The sequence below is a fragment of the Urocitellus parryii genome, chromosome 9 (assembly GCF_045843805.1).
Source record: "Urocitellus parryii isolate mUroPar1 chromosome 9, mUroPar1.hap1, whole genome shotgun sequence".
Classification (NCBI taxonomy): Eukaryota; Metazoa; Chordata; class Mammalia; order Rodentia; family Sciuridae; genus Urocitellus; species Urocitellus parryii.
In genome coordinates, this window is record NC_135539.1 from 6084797 (window position 1) to 6107526 (window position 22730).

The 22730-nt window shown below is 46.2% G+C and overlaps 1 protein-coding gene across 3 annotated transcripts in view; it reads left to right on the forward strand.

Annotated features, from left to right (window-relative positions):
- Crebbp (CREB binding lysine acetyltransferase) overlaps nt 1-21299 on the forward strand; it is a 133071-nt gene extending 111772 nt beyond the window's left edge. For all 3 annotated transcript variants that reach the window (XM_026385651.2, XM_077802982.1, XM_026385650.2), the window contains 11 exons: nt 2221-2277; nt 5817-5894; nt 6312-6379; nt 8603-8753; nt 9011-9157; nt 10274-10387; nt 11586-11751; nt 12495-12662; nt 14594-14755; nt 15193-15474; nt 16562-21299. In XM_026385651.2, coding sequence (XP_026241436.2) covers nt 2221-2277; nt 5817-5894; nt 6312-6379; nt 8603-8753; nt 9011-9157; nt 10274-10387; nt 11586-11751; nt 12495-12662; nt 14594-14755; nt 15193-15474; nt 16562-18721 — 3553 coding nt within the window. In that variant the 3' untranslated portion in view covers nt 18722-21299. The remainder of the gene's footprint in view (nt 1-2220; nt 2278-5816; nt 5895-6311; nt 6380-8602; nt 8754-9010; nt 9158-10273; nt 10388-11585; nt 11752-12494; nt 12663-14593; nt 14756-15192; nt 15475-16561) is intronic.
- The last annotated feature ends 1431 nt before the right edge of the window (nt 21300-22730 follow it).

The following is a 22730-nucleotide window of genomic DNA, read 5'->3' on the forward strand; positions in this document are numbered from 1 at the left end:
ATTCAAGGCAAGGGTACTGCAGCCTCCCACTGTACTTCAGTGGTCTCTTGACCTTCATACATCTCTTCTGGTAAAGAAAATTGCTTGAGCCAAGCACAGTGGTACACACCTGAAATTCCAGTTGCTCAGGAGTCTAAGTTGGGAGAATCACTTCCTCACATGAGTTTGAGATCAGCCTGGATAACATAGCAAGACCCTATGTCAAAAAAAGAAAAGCCAAACTTGGTCGCACACACCTATAGTCCCAGCAACTCAGAAGGCTGAGGCAGGAGGGTTGCAAATTTGAGGCTAGCCTCGAAAACTTTTCTCAAAAAATAAAAGGACGAGGGATAAAGCTCAGTGCTGAAGCACCCCTGGGACCAATCCTCAGTACGAAAAGAAGAAATTGGGGCTGAGGCTATATCTCAGTGGTAAAGTGCTTGCCTTGCATGTATGAGGCACTGGGTTCAATCCTCAGCACCATATACAAATAAATAAAGATACTGTGTGTTCATCTACAACTAAACAAATTTTTAAAGAAGAAGAAGAAGAAATTGATTTCCCCTCATGATTGACAAGGTCCATTTTTGGAAATTGTAGACAGGTATGAGTTTTCTAATTCATTCCTGTACTGAGTTTGTTTTCCTCCCCAATGCTTTTGAGTAATGGTAGAATAACCAGAAATGGAAGAAAAGGGGAAGCCCACAAATGGATGATCAATTCATTTGTGCTTAAAATATCAAATAGCCTGCCAGTGCTTTGTAGTTCTCTCTCCTCTAGTCCTCCATGCTTCTGGCCATGTTGGAAGTCTGGCTGCAGAGTGGCTGTGCACCACAAGCTGGAAGGCTTCACTGCAGAGACAACTTACAGTGATGCAGACTTGCCATTATTCACACACATAGCAAGCCCAACCTCTCAAACCACATAGATACCCAAACATCTACAATTCTGCTTATTGAATTTATTTTTACTTCCCTTGCTGTGTTAATTCTTTGGTCTAATTACATGATGAACAATTGGATTGCAGGGTGAGGGAGTACCAAGGTACAGTTAGTAAGGAGCTCTGGGGTATTATTGCATGATATGGTGACTATGGATAACAGTTACGTACTATACATTTAAAATAACTAAAAAGATTTTTTTGGAAGTTTTCCACACAAAGAAATGATAAATGTGAACTAACATGTTTAACCTGATTTAAGCAGCATTTAGTGAATATATATATATCAGACATTTGCATGGTTGCCAGGGATAGTGGTGCACATCTGTAATCCTAGCCAGCTGGGAGGCTGAGGCAGGAGAATCACAAGTTGGAAGACAGTCTCTCAAAATAAAATAAATAAAAAAGGGTTGGGGATGAAGCTCAGGGCTTGCCTAGAATGTGCAAGGCCCTTGGTTCAATCCCCTGTATCATGGTGCCCCATTAATATGTATGACTTCTGTGTTTTTGCCTTCAACTCTTTAAGTTTTTGTGTATCAGTTAAAAAATAAAATAACCAGCAAAAATACAATAATTAGATCATATAATTCTTTGAATCAGAAGTAATCTACATATGCAGTCATCATAGTAGCAAGACAGTAGAAACCCAGATGCATACCTCACACATTGACCTTGCTGTATTGAGGAAATGTCTCAGTTTAACTGTGGTTTTGCTGTCAGTCCAATTCAGTAGCCATTCACTATGCAAATTTGATTGAAAATTAACAGGTTTGAATCTTAACACAATTTTGTTGTCATATATTAACTAGTCTTAATTAAATCTTGTAGTAAAGCTGATAATAGTTGGAAGGAAATAGTCCCTAAAAAGAAAATACATGGAGGGTAGGTGGTAGTGGAATATGTGGGGAAATAAAGGGCAGTACTTCTGTGGAAGTTTCATCCCTTCATTATGTCTGCTTAAGATTTCAGCTGTTTTCTGTCTCTAGGGTGGACAGTGTCTGGGGTTGCTTGGGGAGTACTGGCTCCAGGCATTCTCTGGGAAGTATGAATAAAGACACATCCAAGGCCCAGAAACAGGTTCTGCCCTTGCTTGATCTCCTCGCTCCTGGGGACATAGCTCAGTTGGTAGAGTGCTTGCCTCTCATGTATAAGGCCCTGGTGGGTTCAATCCCCAGCACCACAAAAAAAAAAAAGAGATTTTAGCTCACTAGTATTTGAACAGACCCAGTAGTTTATATTCCACAGAGAAATGTTTGTTGATTCACATTTTTCTTTTTCTTTTTTTTTTTTTTTTTAACAAGGACAATTTCCAAGGATCAGTTTGAAAAGAAGAAAAATGATACCTTAGACCCTGAACCGTGAGTATATAACCTTTTTTGTTTCTTTTTCTTTTTCTTTCTTTATTTTTGTTTTTCTAACTTTTAATTTTGATTTCAGATCTGGCAAGTTACTCCTTATGATTAGGTTGTGGGAGAAAACATTAAAGATACAATGCCCCAAATAGAATTTTTGTGTACAGTTATCTTTTAGAAATAAGTTCTTTTTCTTTTTATTTATTTTTTTTAACTCTTACAAAATAGATATGCCTCTGTCACTCGTTCTCCAATTGTTGAATTTTAACTATGATAAGATCAGATGGATGTTTTGGTTCTGTTAGAGCTCTTTAATAATTTGGTCATTTTTGTCTTCAAGAAACCAAGCTGGCAGAGTGACACACACCTTTAATCCTAGATACTTCCAGAGGTTAAGACAGGAGGATTGCAAGTTCGAGGCCAGCCACAGCAACTTTTAGTGAGGGCCTGTTTCAAAATTTAAATTGTTTAAAAAGGACTTGTAGTGTGGCTCAGTGGTAAAAGCACTCTGAATTCAATCTTCAGTATGGGGTGGTGGTAGGGTGGGGAGGGATGAGCAAAGAAGAAAAAAGGATACATTGAGTGTGATTCTTTAGAGACCACAGGCAGAAAACTACTTAGTGAGGAAGTTTTCAGAAAGAAAACCTCTTAGAAACCACTTTCTAAAAATAACCTGTAATCCCACCTGTAATCCCAGTGACTCTGGAGGCTGAGATAGGAGGATCCCAAGCTCAGTATAGCCTCAGCAATTTAGCAAGGCCTTAAGCAAGGACTCTGTCTTAAAATCAAAAAATAAAAAGGGCTATAGATGTAACTCAGTGTTAAACACCCCTGGGTTAAATCCCCAGTACCTAAAAATAAACAAATAAATATAATGGGAAGCTGAGTGTCTGTCATGATCATCTGCAAAATTTGCTTTATAATAGCTTTTAAAGAGACTTTGATATGTCCCAGGTACTCAGAGTTGAATGCCGAGGGGCACCCAAGGGCCTTAACGATACCCATTGTTTTCTTACCCTAGGGTGGACAGTGTCTGGGGTTGCTTGGGGAGTACTGGCTCCAGGCACATTTATTCTCTGGGAAGTGTGAATAAAGACACATCCAAGGCCCAGAAACAGGTTCTGCCCTCCCTTGATCTCCTCACTCCTAGGAGCTCAGTTGCTATGGTGAAAGAGACCTCCAATCTAGGCATTTGGAAATACAGGGCTAGAGATGTAATTCAATGACCGAGTGCCCCTGGGTTCAATCCTGTTATCGCCAAATAAATAAATAAAACCCAGATTGGTAGCCATGGTGAAATGCTGGTACCTGTGGAGACTTCCCTCGAAGACCATCGTATGCTTTTCACTACAACTAGGTGGTTATTTCTTATTGTCCACCTCCTTTTCACATTATTACCTTCCCTGCAAAGTTTTTTAGTTCTTTACAATTTATATTCACTTTTCAATTTCAGATATATTCACATGCTAGGTGCCAGGCAGTGGACTGTGTGGATGAACAGAGGGGGCTCCTCCTTTCAACTATTGATAGTCTAGCAGCAGAGAATCATAGTGCAGGCAGCAGGAGGCAGGAAGAGTGGTGTCAAAGGTGAGGGGCACTGGTCTGGCAGAGTGGCACCACGACAGTTAGGGTCTACTTCCTGGAAAAGGTGACAGTCATATGGAAGCAGGTGCTGGGGGGAGGGGCAGAACATTCTAGACACAAAGGAACCAAAGAACACAGGATGTCCAGTACAACTGCAGGTCTCCTAGAGTGGTTGGTTGGTGCCCTGGGAGTGAAAGCCTACCCTCATGGGATACAGAGGCAAAGGTCCTTATAGAAGGGCCATTTACACTGTTTTTGACATTTAGACTTCATACCATATGGCTGGGGAGGTTTTGAAGAAAATTTTTGGTTTCTGGTGCAAAAAAAATCACCTGGATCTGGGAGGTGAATTGACTGGAAAGGATTTTGATCTCTAGAAGAGGAACTCATTAAGAGACTTCATGTGCACCTCGGGCAACAAGTCAAGTCCTGAACTAAAGCAGGAACTGTTGCAGGTGGGAGAGACCACACTGTGGGGCTAAGGGCAGGGGTGCTGTCCAGGCAATCTATAGTAATGGGGGATGAAATTCAACAGTGATGTCCTGAGGTCAAGAGTACGTGGCATATTTTCAATATTTCCTTTCCTGATGTGGGAGGGAAAGTTTAGAGTGGAGTGTCTATGGAGATGACCCAGTCATTGAGGGAATTACTGCTGTGCCTCCCCTTGCGCCTCAGCGTGGGGCTGAACTCAGTTATGGAGATTGCAGGTGCTGGCCACGGTGATGCTGCACTGAAGGAAAGCAGTGAAGGCCCAGAACAGCTGCCTTGTGGGGTGGGGTGGGAGCCTTCAGCATTGTCACAGTGCTGCCACTCTTGCACATAGCATTGCATTTGTGACCTTTTTCCCCCTGAGAAAATGGGGACAGAGAGGCAGGGTTAGGGTAGACCGTGGCTGCAAGCTTACACAGCACACTCAGTGGCAGAATGAAGGATGGGGGCCTAACGTTCATGGGCAAGGGTGTGGGTCATATTCCAGAAGAGCCTGGAGATAGTTTGTGCTGCCCTAAGACCTCCCAGGGTGGCAGTAAGAGAGAGACCTGAAAAACCTGAAGGTTTGCCCTCCCAGCACCTTGTTGCAGAGGTCTCCTTAGGAGGCAGCTCCCGGAGATGATGGAGCTCAATTCTGATGGCAGTGGCTGCATAGAATATTGTGGGGAAGGAGGAATATGTGGGCCTGCCTTCTTCCATGCCAGTGTGTGCTCAGAGGAAGCTTGTCCATTCACCAGACTGGATGCCTTCTACCTCCTGCGCCTCAGGCTCAGTGTGCTGCTCTTATATGTCTACTTTCCTGTTTATATCTACCCCCCCATCCAAAAATAAATAAATAAATAGATAGATTATTTATTTATTTATTTATTTATTTTTGTACCAGGGATTGAACCCGGGGCACTTGACCACAAAGCCACATCCTAATTTGTATTATGTTTAGAGACAGGGTCGCACTGAGTTGCTTAGGCTTTGAACTCATGTTCCTCCTGCATCAGCCTCCTGAGCCACTGGGATTACAGGTGTGCACCACTGCGCTCAGCTTGTATTCACAAAATTCTTAAGAACAAGTGTTCATAACACTGAAAATATTGTTCTCTATTTCCTGTATCAGCTTAAATATTGTGAAATTACCTAGAAAAGGTGTCAATCTTGAAAATGCATATTAATGTCAGAATGCCTGGCCTGTGAAATTTGCCTTTATCATAGTAACTTTTAAAAGTAATATTTTATTTCTGGTTGCAAAGGGAGACTAGGAGAAAAGGAATTAAACACTGTACAAAGAAAGGGACACAATCTGTTTCTTCCTGTAGAAAATATCACATAGAATGTAAAATACAGCTGGATCAGTTGACAGATGCACCAATGTTGGGTGTTCAAAGTGACCTAGGGAGGGTGTGGGTGCACACATAGGGTCATGCCCAAGACGATTGCTGTGTGGCTTGGTGTGACTATGTTGTTTCTTTGTCTCCCAGTTTCGTTGATTGTAAGGAGTGTGGCCGCAAGATGCATCAGATTTGTGTCCTGCACTATGACATCATTTGGCCTTCAGGGTGAGTATTTCCTATGATCTGGGGAAGGGAGGGCAGTTCTGCATGGAGCTGGTGGGAAGGCAGCTTAGTGACTGTTGTGTTCATTGTTATCAGCAAGAGTTCACTAAGGGAGATGGCAGTTGGTTCTAAACCTAAGTGTTTTCCTGCTTTAAAAGTTGTAGAATCAGCGCCTTCTGTTTCTTCCATCTTTTACAATCACAGAATTTAAAACACCAACAATGTTTTTTTGTTTTGTTTTGTTTTGTTTATTTTTATGTGGTGCTGAGGATTGAACCCGGGTCTCACACATGTGAGGCGAGCACTCTACCGCTGAGCCACAACCCCAACCCCCATCAGTGTATTTTGATGCTTCGTTTCTTTGGTCCAGCAACAGGTACTGTGGAATGTGATCTGATGACACCATTATTTGTTTTGCAGCTTTGTGTGTGACAACTGCTTGAAGAAAACTGGCAGACCTCGGAAAGAAAACAAATTCAGTGCTAAGCGTAAGTTTATGGGAGACTTTTCTCCAGGGTGGTATGGAGTAGAGCTTATATGAATTCCTCTAGTCTTCTTTTGGTGCTTCTCAACACATTGGTTTTAGAGCTCAGTTGTCATTTGGCTTGATCCATACATGAATGCTAGCATTTATGATCAGTCTGTGTTTTAAGGAAGCTTAGACAATAAACTTTGTAAATTCTGAGAGATTTGTTGGCAGATCTTCCTCCAGAAGCTTAGAGCTATTCTGAGTCCTCGTTCCTGGGAAAGGGCTGCTGTGGGTCTGACCTGGAGTCTGCCTCATGAGAGACATATCTTGCTCAGCAGCAGTGTGAGAATTTGTGGGTTTCCTTCAAGGGCTTCAGCAGGTATGGGCAGTTGGCTCTTGAGTTCCTTTGTACTCACATCTCAACCTATCAGATGGTTCTCAACCACTAGGGGATGCCAAGTACAGGGTCTCAAGCTCTCATAGCCCATGTGAAGTGTAGAAGTTCATCAAAGAATAAAATAGACCTTCAAGCCATTTATCCTCATTTTTATAACTGTATACATTTTTATTGTCCCATGTTTTTTTTTTTCTTTCTTTCTTTATTTAATGTGATGTTGAGGATCGAACCCAGGGCCTCATGCATGCCAGGCAAGTGCTCTACCACTGAGCTACAACCCCAGCTCTTGTTCCATGGTTTTTTTTTTTTTTTTTCCCTTCAGTACAAGGGACTGAACCCAGGAGCACTGAGCCATATCCCCAGCCCTCCAGCCCTTTTTATTTTTTGAGACAAGGTCTCACTAGATTGCTTACAGCTTGCTAAATTGCTGAGGCTGGCTTTGAACCTGTACTCCTCCTGCCTCAGCCTCCCAAGCTGCTGGGATTGCAGTTGTGTGCCACCACCCCGAGCTTTTTTTTTTTTTTTTTTTTTTTTAATTTATATATCTTACATACCCAAAAAGCACCATTATTGATAGGCTTATTTTAGAAAAAAATGAAATAGTCTAAATTTTCCAGGTATTTCTTGTTCTTAGCAAGAAACCTTCTAAGATCCCAAATAGGTTTTACTTTTTACATTTCTCACTAATGCAGAAAATATTGAAAAGTCAGTAAAGAAGAAAGCTTTAAAATTTCATCATTCAGGGGCTTGGCTCAGTAGTAGAGTACACACTTAGTATGCATGAGGCCCTGGCTTCAATCCGCAGCACTCATGGACAGGACAAAACAAAAAAATTCATCACCTGGGGCTGGGGTTGTGACTCAGCAGTACAGTGCTCCCCTAGCATGTGTAAGGCACTGGGTTTGATCCTCAGCACCACATAAAAATAAATAAATACAATAAAATAAAGGTGTTGTGTCCAACTACAACTAATAAAAACTTTTTAAAAAATTCATCACCTATAAGTAATCACCATGAATGTTTCACTTTCTGGTCCTATTCTGTCTATTCTTGACCAGTTCCCCTGTGTTGACTGCGTTGACTGCTGTTTTACCTCTGGTTGTTCCTATCACAGTGGCCACATGAGGGGTGTCCCTGGTGTGGAGAGGGAAGGAGAGAAGCCAGGCTTCCTCATGGAGATTGTAGGCTGGGACCAGAGTGGGTCCTGACCTGGTGCCCATCCTGCCTCCCTCTAAGTAATCGGAGCGCTCATAAAACAATTTCTTGACTGACGCTTGACTAGTGGGCCCCAGAATGTTGGTGTCCTGTTTAGACTGCAGTGAGCTGGGCTGTAATAGAGCTGGGAGGCTTAGTTACTGAACATACTTACACCATTCCTATCCGGAAAGTGTGCTGTGTTCCCATTTGCTGTTAAGAATTCTTCAAGTTTGATTCTGGGGCAGGAAGCAGCCTGTTGTTGACATCCATGGGAGACAAGTTTGAAGCTGGCCTTCCACACAACGTCAAAGCAGGGCTTGTCATGCAAGCTGTAGCCTCCCAGCACCTGGGATAGGAGACAAGGAGGATGTAGCCTCACTCCTTCTCAGGTCTGGCTCTCTCCATCCTCTCCTCACAGTCCTCGACAGATTCAGGCTGTGTCTATGATTCTTTGCCTTTTAGAAAAGAATGGAAACAAACATCTGGGCTGGTAAACACCCTAAGACTTCACAGTCTACTTTCCCTCATAAGCACACATATCTCAAATAAGATGTTAACCCTGGAGAGCCTCAGGTGGTACTGGGAGAAGCGGATTCTGTGGTCTCAGCTGCTCTCTGATCCTTTTACCTGCTCCTTCTGGGCTTCTAGGACTGCAGACCACAAGATTGGGAAACCACTTAGAAGACCGAGTGAACAAGTTTTTGCGGCGCCAGAATCACCCTGAAGCTGGGGAGGTTTTTGTCAGAGTAGTGGCCAGCTCGGACAAGACTGTGGAGGTCAAACCTGGGATGAAGTCAAGGTTTGTGTGCTCACTTCCTAAACCCTGCTGAAGCAGTCCTCACATCTGCTTGGCCAGGCTTCCCTCCATGGAAGTGGTTTCCTGGTCCAGGAAGCAGGGTCAGGAAGAACTGGCTTACAGCCCTGAGGTGGTCAGGTCAGGAGGGTTCTCTGACCAGTCCCAGAGGTGGTTGGACCTTCACTTTCCTGACCAGGTTAGATCAGCAGCGCCTCGTAGACAAGAATGTCTTTAAACACCAGGTCTGGCTTTCTTTCTAGGTTTGTGGATTCTGGAGAAATGTCTGAGTCTTTCCCCTATCGAACCAAAGCACTCTTTGCTTTCGAGGAGATCGATGGAGTGGATGTGTGCTTTTTTGGAATGCACGTCCAGGAGTACGGCTCTGATTGTCCCCCGCCAAACACAAGGTAGCCTTCCATCTCCTTTCTAAAGAAGTGCATTGCTGGGGCTGGGGATGTGGCTCAAGCAGTGGCGCGCTTGCCTGGCATGCGTGTGGCCGGGAGTTCGATCCTCAGCACCACATACCAACGGGGGTGTTGTGTCCGCCGAGAACTAAAAAATAAATATTAAAAATTCTCTCTCTCTCTCTCCTCTCTCACTCTCTCTTTAAAAAAAAAAAAAAAAAAAAAAAAGAAGTGCATTGCTCTCGTATGTTGTATGCACACAGACCAAGCTCAGGTTCCTTAGAGAGCATGTGTTCTTCAGTACTAGATTTAAATAAGCCACAGTTAACTAACCAAACCAGTTAGTTTTGTTTTTCTCTAAACTAGTGGGAATCAAAGGGTCTTGATGACCATGGCACGTGTCTGGGTTGTGAGTGCACATGGGCCTTTGTCTTACTGTCTTCTCCATCCTACCCGGACATGGGGGCACCTGGATATACCTGTTCAAGTGAAGTTGGTACAGGTTTAGTCAAGAATGTAGGTGAGGGCTGGGATGTGGCTCAAGCGGTAGCGCACTCACCTGGCATGCGTGCAGCCCGGGTTCAATCCTCAGTACCACATACAAACAAAAGATGTTGTGTCCGCTGAGAACTGAAAAAATAAATATTGAAAAAATAAAAAAATTAAAAAAAAAAAAAAAAAAAAGAATGTTGGTGAGAGGGACCTGCAAGTTGTCTCCCAAGTTTGCCTTAGTTCTTCCTTGGCTCTGCCTGGGTAGGGATGCCATCCTTTCTGTTGGCAGCAGAAAATGATAACTGTTTCCTTGGTTGGCAACAGGGTCTATGGTAGGGATTTTATCCCATTCTGTCAAAATAGCATCACCAAGAGTAGTTATGTGCACCTATAATCCCGTTAACTCTGGAGGATCTCAAAGTTAGAGGCCAGCATGGGCATTAGACTAGTCTCAATTTTTTTAAAAAGAGTTAGGGATATAGCTCAGTGGTAGGGTGTTTGCCTAGCATACACAAGGCCCTGATGAATTCCCAGTACTGCAAATCAAAACAAAACAAAGCCTTTATGAAAATGTTTTTGGATGCTGGTGTTTCTTTGCGATCCTGAATTTAAAATGTACCCCTGCAGGCGTGTTTACATATCTTATCTGGACAGTATTCATTTCTTCCGGCCGCGATGCCTCCGGACAGCTGTTTACCACGAGATCCTTATTGGATACCTAGAATATGTGAAGAAATTGGGGTAAGGATTAAATTATTCAGAACCAATAAAAACTTTTTGTTTTTTCCTGCATGTTTAGCTTGTGAAATAATGAGTTTTTTCACCTAAATTTGTGTGTGTGTGTGTGTGTGTGTGTGTGTGTGTTTATTTCTAATATTACAATTCAGAAGTCTTCCAAGCCTCCTTTAAAGTGCTTTTGGAAGCATGTATGTCTGGCTTCAAGAGGAGACAATTTAAGCTCTTTGCCTGCTTTCTCTTGCTTTTCATTCTCTTTCCCCTTAATCGAGGCATGATTATATATCACAAAAATCTGCTTATTTCATGTTTACAAGTTATTGGCTTTGGGTGACTTTACTGAATATTGCAGCCACCATCATAAATCAGTTTTAGAATGTTTCCATCCCCTCCAAGAGATCCCTGTGCCCCTTTGCTGTTAATCCCTGTCCCACCTCTGCCCTAGGCAACCACTAATCTACTTCCTATCTCTGTAAATTTGTGTTTTCTGGATATCGCATAGGAATGGTACCCTACAGTACAGTGTCCCTTATGTCTGACTTCTTTCTGCAGTACTTTGACTTTTACATTACAGATCTATCACATTCCTTCCCCAAACTTGAAAAGGTTAGAGCTATCTAGATGATCAAAATGTCTTAAACAGGGGCTGGGGTTGTGGCTCAGTGTAGAGTGCTTGCCTAGCAAGTGTGAGGCACTGGGTTCAATCCTCAGCACCATATAAAAATAATATAAATAAAATGTATCCATCTACAACTTTAAAAAAAAAAATGTCTTAGAATGAATGTGATTTGACCGTAACCCCTTAGAAATACTCAACTGAGCTGCCTTTCTGGTGCGCTGAGGACATAAGTAGAAAGCACAGCACACACGTGATGTACTCCTTTGCTGTGCCTTGACTCGCTTCGAGGCTCTGTGATGAGGTGATCAGGGCCATGACTGGCCCTCTTCCTGTGAGCATCTCTGAGAGCAAAGTGTTTCAGGGCCACATCCAGGCTTAAATTCACAAGTGATAACCCACCACCCACCCCACCCCCAGCACATTGGCTTGGAACCTAGGTCTCTCACAGGTTCCACCATAAGCATTATGGTAATTTCTTTATTTTCTTCTTCCTTTGTAATTATTTCTTTCCTTGTTTTGGCTCCTGATCCTTAGCTATGACTCCTTGAAGGTAGGGCCTATTACACTGATGCTTGTGTCCTGCAGGTATGTAACAGGACACATCTGGGCCTGTCCCCCAAGTGAAGGAGATGACTACATCTTCCATTGCCACCCCCCTGATCAAAAAATCCCCAAACCAAAACGACTGCAGGAGTGGTATAAGAAGATGCTGGACAAGGCATTTGCAGAGCGGATCATTCATGACTATAAGGTAGATACCAGTGGTTTTGTGCTTTTCATAGCTGATTGAAATTCATTTTTGTGTTTTCCTCTTGTGCTTATGTGCATTATAATTGTGTTCACATAAAAATATTAGAAAATGGGGCCATGAAACTGAAAATAAACAGAAGAAAAAATTTTTAAAAAGAAAATGGGAGGGGCTGGGGTTGTGGCTCAGTGGTAGAGCGCTCGCCTACCATCCATGGGGCACTGGGTTCGATCCTCAGCATCACATAAATGTAAAATCAAGATATTGTGTCCACCTAAAACTAAAAAATAAATATTTAAAAAAAAAAGAAAGAAAAGGGGGCCGGAGATATACTACTGTGGTAGAGCACTTGCCTAGCGTGTGCAAGGCCCTGGGTTTCATCCCCAGTACCACAAAAAAGTAAATTAAAATTAGAAAACAAAGTCAGATACAGTGACTCACACTTGTTGGAAACTAAGGCCAAAGAATCACACATTTAAGGGCCAGCCTTGGCAACTTAGTGAGACCCTGTCTCAAAATAAGATGGACTGAGGATTTAGCTCAGTGGTAGTGAGTAGGGTTCAATCCCCACCACCACAGACACATGTAAAAAGATTGAAAACAAAAACTTGGCAGTATAGAAAGAAAATGCAGAGGTGTCTATAGTAGATCTCAGCAGTGCAGTCCGCTCCTATCAGTGGCTAGTGTGCCTGGTTCCCAGGGGCCTAAGGGCTGTCCTCTCACTGCTGTGCTTTGCTTTCTCCCAGGACATCTTCAAACAAGCAACCGAAGACAGGCTCACAAGTGCCAAGGAGTTGCCCTATTTTGAAGGAGATTTTTGGCCCAATGTGTTGGAAGAGAGCATTAAGGAACTAGAACAAGAAGAAGAAGAGAGGAAGAAAGAGGAGAGCACGGCAGCTAGCGAGACCCCCGAGGTGCAGGCCCTCCCCAAGACCCCAGCCCTAGCAGGCCCCAGGCATGCTAAGTAGCAGGCCAGGAAGCACATATTTGCAATTGTGTTATTTCTGTGATGGTGTCTTCGACTCAAGGGCTCAGGATGTCACCACCTATGGTAGGGGATCTGCCCGGGGTCTTTACACAAAGGATGCTCCGGGAGCAGGGATGGAACATGGGAGTTAGATCCAGAGAGGAGAAGGGAAGGTGTCCTGTTGGGGAGCTAGGAAGGCAGGCAGAGGTACACAGAAGTTACTTAACCAGGAGAACCTTGTTCCTGCATTTTGTGGCAGCTCTTCCTTTGCCTTCCTGTGCTCAGCCTGTTCACTGATAATTATCCTTCTGAACCCAGCGTGGCTCCTGCTGCAGTGGTGAGAGAGCTCTGAGAAGCAGTGAAAGTACAGGGGCTAGGGTAGGAGGTCTTGGGTGCTGTCACACAGGTGACATGGGAGCTCAGACCCCCACCACGCAAGATGCAGAGGAAGAGCTTTCTAGACAGTGAAGGAAATGTACTGTGTTTAGTTGCGTGGTTGCTTTGTGATAGGCCATGTGCAACTTGGTTATGCTGTTGGCCTGCCAGCCCTCAGTCTCTACAGAATAGAGTGTTGACCAAGAGACACACAGGCTTTTGTCCTGGTGGTTCCCAACAAGAGCTCTAGGACTCTTGTCATTTTCTGACCTCCTGACACTAGACTGACAGAGGCTGGCCTTTCTCTGGAGCATGGCTGGTCCACATCAGGGTTTGGTGACTCGGTTCTTAGAAGTCCCTTCACCTTAGGGTGAAGTCTATACTTGGCCTGACTTTGGAAAGTCTGGCAGGTTTCAAAGTTCAGTGCAGGAGAAACCAGGTGATCTGGTTTGGGGCCAACTTTGGGAGGTTATGGTGCCTGGTTAGAATCAGAGCCCTGACTGCTGAGTTCCTGCAGGAGAGCCTTGTTGCCATAGTTGGTAGACTCTGGGGAATATCGCAGGCCAAGCTTTATCCCAGCCAGGGAAGCATCTGGTTTGATGGCAGCAAAGTTGTTCAGAGCGTGGAGGTAGAGAGGGGCTTATCCCTGGGCCATCCCTGGCCATGTACCAGGGACGCACACCTGGTTGGAGGGCAAGGTGCCACAGGTGCTGAAGCATGGACTTGTTGTTCTCTTTATGTGGAGTTTAAACATGATGGCAAGGATTTGCCTTCCTCAGGGACATCCTGAGGATGTCCATAATTTTATTTATGACTAACACTTAGGGTGGAATGCTGTTTTGCTCTTAAAATAAGTTCTGAAGCTGGGTGCAATGGTGCACACCTGAAATCCCAGGAACTTCTGAGGCTGAGATAGGAGGATCAAAGTTCAAAAATAGCCTTGCAGGTTTAAGGCCAGCCTTGGCAAATTAGTGAGGCCCTGAGGCCTCACTAATTAAAAAATGAAGGTTCTGGGCTGGGGATGAAGCTCAGTGATAGAGCATGTGGGCCTTAAATGGGACTTGGAGGAGATTCATGAGAGTTCCTGCTCCTTCCAACATGGCTTTTTTCCCTTCTTCACACCCTTCTGTTGAAGACTTACCTGCTTTGACTGTTCAGAGCCCTTTTGCAGGCACAGAAAAGACTGGGGAGTGCAAGCTGGGGTATAGCAATTTAGTGTCCAATGGAGCAGTGGGAAATGCTCCCTCCTCCTTTGTTAGATCTTGGACTAGCTTTCCCGGTCCACTCTCCCTTGAGAGGTGACGTGGCACTACATGTGACATGGCCAGGCCTGGCTGAGTACAGGTTCTGCTTCCATCCTCACCACCTTTCTCTCTGAAGACTTGTTCTGCCCAGCATTCCCTCCTTAGGCTGGGTTTCCTGGAGCCCTATGGCCTGAGAGTTGGGTGTTAGTACCAAGTGTGGGAGAGGAAGCTGGTCTGACAACTTTGCCTGTGGTTGCAGGGCAGTCAGGGTGACAGCAAGAATGCCAAGAAAAAGAACAACAAGAAGACGAACAAGAACAAAAGTAGCATTAGCCGCGCCAACAAGAAGAAGCCCAGCATGCCCAATGTGTCCAACGACCTGTCCCAGAAGCTCTATGCTACCATGGAGAAGCACAAAGAGGTAGCGGCACAGGGCTGGGGCTGTAGCTCAGGGGCAGAGCGCTTGCCTGGCATGTGTGAGGCACTGGGTTCTATCCTTAGCACCACATAAAAATAAATAAAATAAAGGCATTCTGTCCATCTATAACTAAAAAAAAAAGATGAGGTAGTGGCACAGGCTGTGGGTGTGGTATTGGTGATGCTCAGGGACCAGATGAAGCAGCAGCTCTGCCTCTAGCCAGGAGATGGAGAGGGCTCAAGGCCGGCTATCTCCAGGTACCCTGTGTAGGTCTACAGTGGAAGGGAGGAGGGCTACTCAGAGAGAGCAGAACTGGCTAGTTGGTACTTGTCACCAATTCTGTTCCATCCCATGAAGCTAGGGCCCTTAAGCAGGCATTGGGCTCTGCTGCCTGCCTCTTCTGCAGGTGGAGGGGAGGCTAATGCAGCTCCTCTCTGCAGGTCTTCTTTGTGATTCACCTACATGCTGGGCCTGTCATCAACACCCTGCCCCCCATCGTGGACCCTGACCCCCTGCTCAGCTGCGACCTCATGGATGGACGTGATGCCTTCCTCACCTTGGCCAGAGACAAGCACTGGGAGTTCTCCTCCTTGCGCCGCTCCAAGTGGTCCACACTGTGCATGCTGGTGGAGCTGCATACCCAGGGCCAGGACCGCTTTGTCTATACCTGCAATGAGTGCAAACACCATGTGGAGACCCGCTGGCACTGTACTGTGTGTGAGGTAGGCCCCACCACTTCCTTCCCTTCTCCAGCAGCTAGCATAGAGTTCCAACTGAGCACACACAGATCACTGTTGGTATCTTTGCCCAGCTGTGTTTCTGCTGACCCTTCCAGCACAAGGAGCCCATCAGGACACAAAGGCTTTGCTGTCTTCTTCCCTGTGTTTCACTGGCTCCTACTCTATGTCTAGTACAGCTGCAGTACCTCCAGGGCAGCCTATGGTTTTGGTTGGGCAGGCTTGGAAGGAGCAGTGGGGTACTTTGGTCCTATGGTAATTCAGATCTCTTTGCCTCCTTGTGACTCCAGCTCTAGTCTTGCTAAGAGATCAGGGATGTCCTCTGCCCTCCTGGCAGGTTGGGCACCTTGGGTCAGGAACGTGAGCCCCTCCTCTCATGTCCCTAATGGACTCCATGGACAGGCTCACTGGTTGCCCCTTGGTGGGCTGGTAGGTCAGACTGTGCTGGGCCCTCTGGTTCCCTTTCTAAAGAGTCACTGATGCCATGCTTTCCACCTGCATTTCCTCCCAGGATGGTCCACAGTCACTGCCATGTGGGCAGCTTGCCTTGGCAGGGCTGGAGTTACCCATGTGCATGCCTGGCCCCTCCTTTGCCCACCTCTGAGTGCCTCTCTTTACCAACCTCCTCCCACCTTCTCGCCTTCTTTCTACTTTCCTAATACTGGGGCTTTCATATTCTTCCTGTGAGCAGTTTTCACACCCATCCTGGGGCTATATTCTTCAGATTTAGTGCTTTATTCTCTGTTTTCAGGTGCATGCAGTTTTCAGTCACTTGGGCTTCTGTGTTGGGGAAGGACCACTTGGCACTCATGCCTTCCTGGGAAAGAGGTCCCATGGTCTCTGGTGGAGTGTGGAAGAAATGGTTGCAGGGTTCACAGTTTGGGTGTGGGAGTTGGAGGGAGGCAGCAGGACCTGATGTTTTTCCCACAGCAGAGGAAGCAAGACAGGAAGGGGACAGGTGTCCACTGCCTGGGAACCTCATGCAGACACTAGCGTGGGGGGGGACAGCCAGAATGTCTGGTCATGGTGGGCCCTGTGTTGATGCCAGCCTGTTTCCTTTCCTTGTCTGCAGGACTATGATCTTTGCATCAACTGCTACAACACAAAGAGCCACACCCACAAGATGGTGAAGTGGGGCCTGGGCCTGGATGATGAGGGCAGCAGCCAGGGTGAGCCACAGTCCAAGAGCCCCCAGGAGTCCCGGCGTCTGAGCATCCAACGCTGCATCCAGTCCCTGGTGCATGCTTGCCAGTGCCGCAATGCCAACTGCTCACTGCCATCCTGCCAGAAGATGAAGAGGGTCGTGCAGCACACCAAGGGCTGTAAGCGCAAGACCAATGGAGGCTGCCCAGTGTGCAAGCAGCTCATTGCTCTTTGCTGCTACCATGCCAAACACTGCCAAGAAAACAAATGCCCCGTGCCCTTCTGCCTCAACATCAAACACAAGCTCCGCCAGCAGCAGATTCAGCACCGCCTGCAGCAGGCCCAGCTCATGCGCCGGAGGATGGCCACCATGAACACCCGCAATGTGCCTCAGCAGAGTTTGCCTTCTCCTACCTCAGCACCACCTGGGACCCCCACACAGCAGCCCAGCACACCCCAGACACCACAGCCCCCTGCCCAGCCCCAGCCCTCACCTGTGAGCATGTCACCAGCTGGCTTCCCCAATGTGGCCCGGACTCAGCCCCCTTCAACAGTATCTGCTGGGAAGCCCACCAACCAAGTACAGGCCCCCCCACCCCCAGCCCAGCCCCCACCTGCAGCAGTGGAAGCAGCCCGGCAGATTGAACGTGAGGCCCAACAGCAGCAGCACCTATACCGAGTGAACATCAACAATGGCATGCCCCCAGGGCGCACAAGCATAGGAACCCCAGGGAGCCAAATGGCCCCTGTAGGCTTGAATGTGCCCCGACCCAACCAGGTCAGTGGGCCTGTCATGCCTAGCATGCCACCTGGGCAGTGGCAACAGGCACCCATCCCCCAGCAGCAACCAATGCCAGGCATGCCCAGGCCTGTGATGTCCATGCAGGCTCAGGCAGCTGTAGCTGGGCCTCGAATGCCCAGTGTGCAGCCACCCAGGAGCATCTCTCCCAGCGCCTTGCAAGACCTACTGCGGACCCTGAAGTCTCCCAGCTCCCCTCAGCAGCAGCAACAGGTGCTGAACATCCTCAAGTCAAACCCCCAGCTAATGGCAGCTTTCATCAAACAGCGCACAGCCAAGTATGTGGCCAATCAGCCTGGCATGCAGCCGCAGCCTGGCATGCAGCCCCAGCCCGGCATGCACCAGCAGCCTGGCATGCAGAACCTGAACGCAATGCAAGCTGGTGTGCCACGGCCTGGTGTGCCTCCACAGCAGCAGGCAATGGGAGGCCTGAACCCCCAGGGCCAGGCTCTGAATATCATGAACCCAGGACACAACCCCAACATGGCAAGTATGAATCCACAGTACCGGGAGATGCTGAGGCGGCAGTTGCTCCAACAACAGCAGCAACAGCAGCAGCAGCAGCAGCAGCAGCAACAGCAACAGCAGCAGCAACAGCAGCAGCAGCAGCAAGGCAATGCCACCATGGCTGGGGGCATGACTGGGCATGGCCAGTTCCAGCAGCCACAAGGACCCGGAGGCTACGCTCCAGCCATGCAGCAGCAGCGCATGCAGCAACATCTCCCCATCCAGGGTAGCTCCATGGGCCAGATGGCCGCTCAGATGGGACAGCTCAGCCAGATGGGGCAGCCTGGGCTGGGGGCAGACAGCACCCCGAATATCCAGCAGGCCCTGCAGCAGCGGATTCTACAGCAGCAACAGATGAAGCAGCAGATTGGGTCCCCAGGCCAACCGAACCCCATGAGCCCCCAGCAGCACATGCTCTCAGGACAGCCACAGGCCTCGCACCTCCCTGGCCAGCAGATCGCCACATCCCTTAGTAACCAGGTGCGGTCTCCAGCCCCTGTCCAGTCTCCGCGACCCCAGTCCCAGCCTCCACATTCCAGCCCGTCACCACGGATACAGCCCCAGCCTTCACCACACCATGTTTCACCCCAGACTGGTTCCCCCCACCCTGGACTCGCAGTCACCATGGCCAGCTCCATGGATCAGGGACACCTGGGGAACCCCGAACAGAGTGCAATGCTCCCCCAGTTGAACACCCCCAACAGGAGCGCACTATCCAGCGAACTTTCCCTGGTTGGTGACACCACGGGAGACACGCTAGAAAAGTTTGTGGAGGGTTTGTAGCATTATGAGAGCATCACTTTTTGTCCCTTTCATGTTCTTGGACCTTTTGTACTGAAAATCCAGGCATCTGGGCTCTTTTTATTCCTAGATGGAACTGCAACTTCCAGGCCATGGAAGGGTGGATTGATGTTTAAAGAAACAATACAAAGAATATATTTTTTTGTTAAAAACCAGTTGATTTAAATATCTGGTCTGTCTCTCTCGCTCTCGCTTTCTCTCTCTCTCTCTGTTTTTGGTTTGTTTTTTTTTGTTTGTTTGTTTTGTTTTGTTTTTTTCATTTTTTTTCTGTTTTCTTTTTATTTTGGGGGGAGGGGGGCTTGTTTGGATTCTTTTTGTCGTCATTGCTGGTGACTCATGCCTTTTTTTAATGGGAAAAGCAAGTTCATTATATTCATATTTTTTATTTGTATTTTCAAGACTTTAAACATTTATGTTTAAAAGTGAGAAGAAAAATAATATTCAGAAACTGGTTCCTGAAATAATGCATCTTATAATGTATCCCGATAACTGACGTTGCGGGAAGATTTTTTTTCTATAGTGAACTCTGTGGGCGTCTCCAAGTATTACCCCTGGACGATAGGAGTTGACTCGGCGTGCACACACGTACACACCCACACACATCTATCTATACATGCTGGCCTAAGCCAAACTCTTGTCTTGCAGATGTAGAAATTGTTGCTTTGTTTCTCTGATAAAACTGGTTTTAGACAAAAATAGGGATGATCACTCTCTTAGACCATGCTAATGTTAATAGAGAAGAAGCATTCTTTTCTTTCTTCTATGTGAAACTTGAAATGAGGAAAAGCAATTCTAGTGTAAATCATGCAAGCGCTATAATTACTATAAATAAGAAAATTCAAGAAGATTCAATCACTGTATAGAATGGTAAAGTACCAACTCATTTCTTATATCATATTGTTAAATAAACTGTGTGCAACAGACAAAAAGGGTGGTCCTTCTTGAATTCATGTACATGGTATTAACACTTGGTGTTGGGGTTTTTGTTATGAAAATGCTGTTTTCAACATTGTATTTGGACTATGCATGTGTTTTTCCCCCATTGTATATAAAGTATCGCTTAAAATTGATATAAATTACTGAAGTTTTTAACATGTATTCTGTTCTTTAAGATCCCTGTAAGAATGTTTAAGGTTTTTATTTATTTATATATATTTTTGGAGTCTGTTCTTTGTAAGACATGGTTCTGATTGTTCGCTCGGAGAGGCTGGGGCTGCGCTCATGGTGGCGATGTGGGGGGTAGCTGGGAAACATCCCAGGCCAACAGCCTCCTGGGGCTTCCTTCCCAGAGACTGAGAAAACAGCCTAGCCTCAGCCTCAACTTTTGATGCTCACAGGTGAATTTCACTCGTGCTTGAGGTCCACCAATGGGTCTGAAACAGCACTTTGCTTCCAGCCCACTTCCCCTGTCCTGCCTTCTGTTGGAGCCAGTCACCCTGGTGGTGGGGAGGACTTCCTGCCCTTCAGGTAGCCACCTGTTTTTATCTGCAAATCCCAGAATTGATGAAAAGGGTGCTCAAGGGACTCAGGGTGGTTCCTGACCCCATTCCCTGCCCCCCTCTAAAATCTTAATTCCATAGGGCAGATACCTCCTTCAGCCTGTCTCTGGCCTCAGCAGAGCCTTCTTTACACAGGCCAGGTGCCACCCAGGTCCCACCTTCCCCGAGGTCCAGTTGTGCCCTTACTGAGCAGATGACATGAGCTCTCGGATGACATCTCATCCAAAAGGAGGACCAACCCCAGGGGAGCCAAAATTAACCACCTAGTCTGCTACCCTCTCCCCCAGGAATCCATCAAAGAGTGGTCTAGATGAGAAGAGCAGGGTTTGTGGTGTTGGATTTACAAATTGTGGCCCTGATAGGTTCCCTTTTGTGGCCCTTATGTTCACAGAAGTATTTTCAAAATACTTGACTTTTGGCTTGGGAATCTCAATTTAAAGATTTCAAAGAAATTGGAAGAGTGCAATGTAGATATAGCATACAGGTTTCAATCTTAAGTTTTAATGATGTGAATTAATCAGGTAAGGATAAAATCGCCCATCCAACACCCTTGACCAACCCCCCACCATGGTGATGGCATGCCCTCCTGTGGAGATCTGCCATCTTGCTCAACTTACTTAGGTCCTTGCACATTCAAAGTCCTCTTCAGATTTCCTTTTCCACCAGAGGGGGAAGCCCTGAGCCCTGTGTACAAACAAAAAGCGGATATGGAGACCTGGAGGAGCCACTCCCAGCCCCTGCTCAGAAGGTGGTGCTCTCTGACATGCAGCCTTTTAATGGGCAATGGGGTTATCTTTTTCAGGTTATCCTGGAATTTAAAACTTATGTACCAACCTCATCCTCTTTGGAGTCTGCATCCTATGCAACTGTCCTGAGCAATCAATGTTAAGGTTGTGGGGCTGTGGATACTAATCCTAAGGAAATTTCTGTAAGAACTGGAGAGCCCAGATGCTGTGTCTCATGCTGTATACTTAAGAAGAGAAGAAAAAAGTCCTATATTTGTGATCAAAAAGAGGGAACTTAAAATGTGCTGGTGTTTATAATAAAAGCTGGTAAAACTGCTTGGATTCAAAGATGGTTCGGATTGGCTAATGATCCTTAGTGTTAGCTCAGCAGCTTGTCACTGAAAGACTGGAGATGCTCAGTTGTAATTGGACTAAATATGTGTTTGATGCTGTCTTTGAACTTCTACCCTTAAAGAGCTGGAATTGAATGAGATGCCTCGGAAGGCATGCTTTACCAAAGCTGCTGCTTCTCCAGAGCTCTCCTGAGCTCTCTGGTAGGTTTAACTTGAGACAGGGTCTCACTAAGTCGCCCAGGCTAGCCTCCAACTCTCAGTCATCCTGCCTCAGTCTCCCACATCTAGGATTACCTGCATGTGCCATGGTGCCTGGCTTCTGTGTCTTCTGATTGCTATACAATTAAACCAAAGGTTTCATTTGAACAACAATGTAGTTTTAGCACTGCACTGCAAAATAAGCTGCTGTTTAGAACAAACACCTCATTAGGGCAGTGATTGTACATTTGGTATCCACTGTGTAACCAGGAAATGCTTTTGACACAGAATAGTGGGCTGGGAAGTGGAGGTACAGTTTCAATACTGTAGCAGACTCATACATGGGGGCATGTAGGAATGAGAATAAAGTCTGTTCACCTGGGCCTGAAAAGATGTAGTGGCCTCCTAACAGATGTTGCTGTTAATTACACATTTTTAATCATGTATGATTCCATTATGAATAATAAGAAGTCAAGGATGGGGAAACAAATTAGTTGAATGAAAGATAACAGCCAAAGTATTCTCCAAAGAACCTTGATGAGTGATGGGGATGCTTTGCAGTTTACCTAAATTGTCCATAAACAATGCTTTCAGCTTGCTTCAATCTTCTTAGGAGTTAGTAGGAATCTTATTGACTGATTTCACTAAACAAAGTTTCATAGGGAGCTGATGGCTACTGAACACTTTGATTTAGAAAATGTCAGGGGCCTGGGGGTGCAACTTAGTAGAGTGCTTGCCTAGCATGGGGAGGACCTGGTGTGGTAGGTTTTTAAGGGATCAGGAAGAACCTGGAGAGGGCTTAGAAGTGTTGGCACGAGGCCTCTGTGAGGTTTGGGGGCACTGAGGAAAAATCCCAGCAAGGAGCCCTGGGCCTTAGCCTTGACCTCAAGTGAGCTTGCCAAATTCTGCCTTCCTGATATAGACAATAAAGTGAAGACATAGAAAAAGCATTATAATATATGCAAATTGTTTAAATGGATTCACTCCTTTGGCCTGTAAGGTAGAAAAAGGTAAATGGGGTAAGTGATTTAGCCCAGTCCATAGAGCATTCAGAGCTGAGCAGAGCAGAGGCACCTGGGCCCTGAGCTCTGCTCCTGCCCTGTGCTTGAAGAGGAGCCCTTCTAGCCTTTGGAGCTCCTACTGCCATCCTTAACCAGGTTTACCCTGAACCCACCATGGGGGTGTTTGGGGAACTAGGAGAACCACCTTATATAGT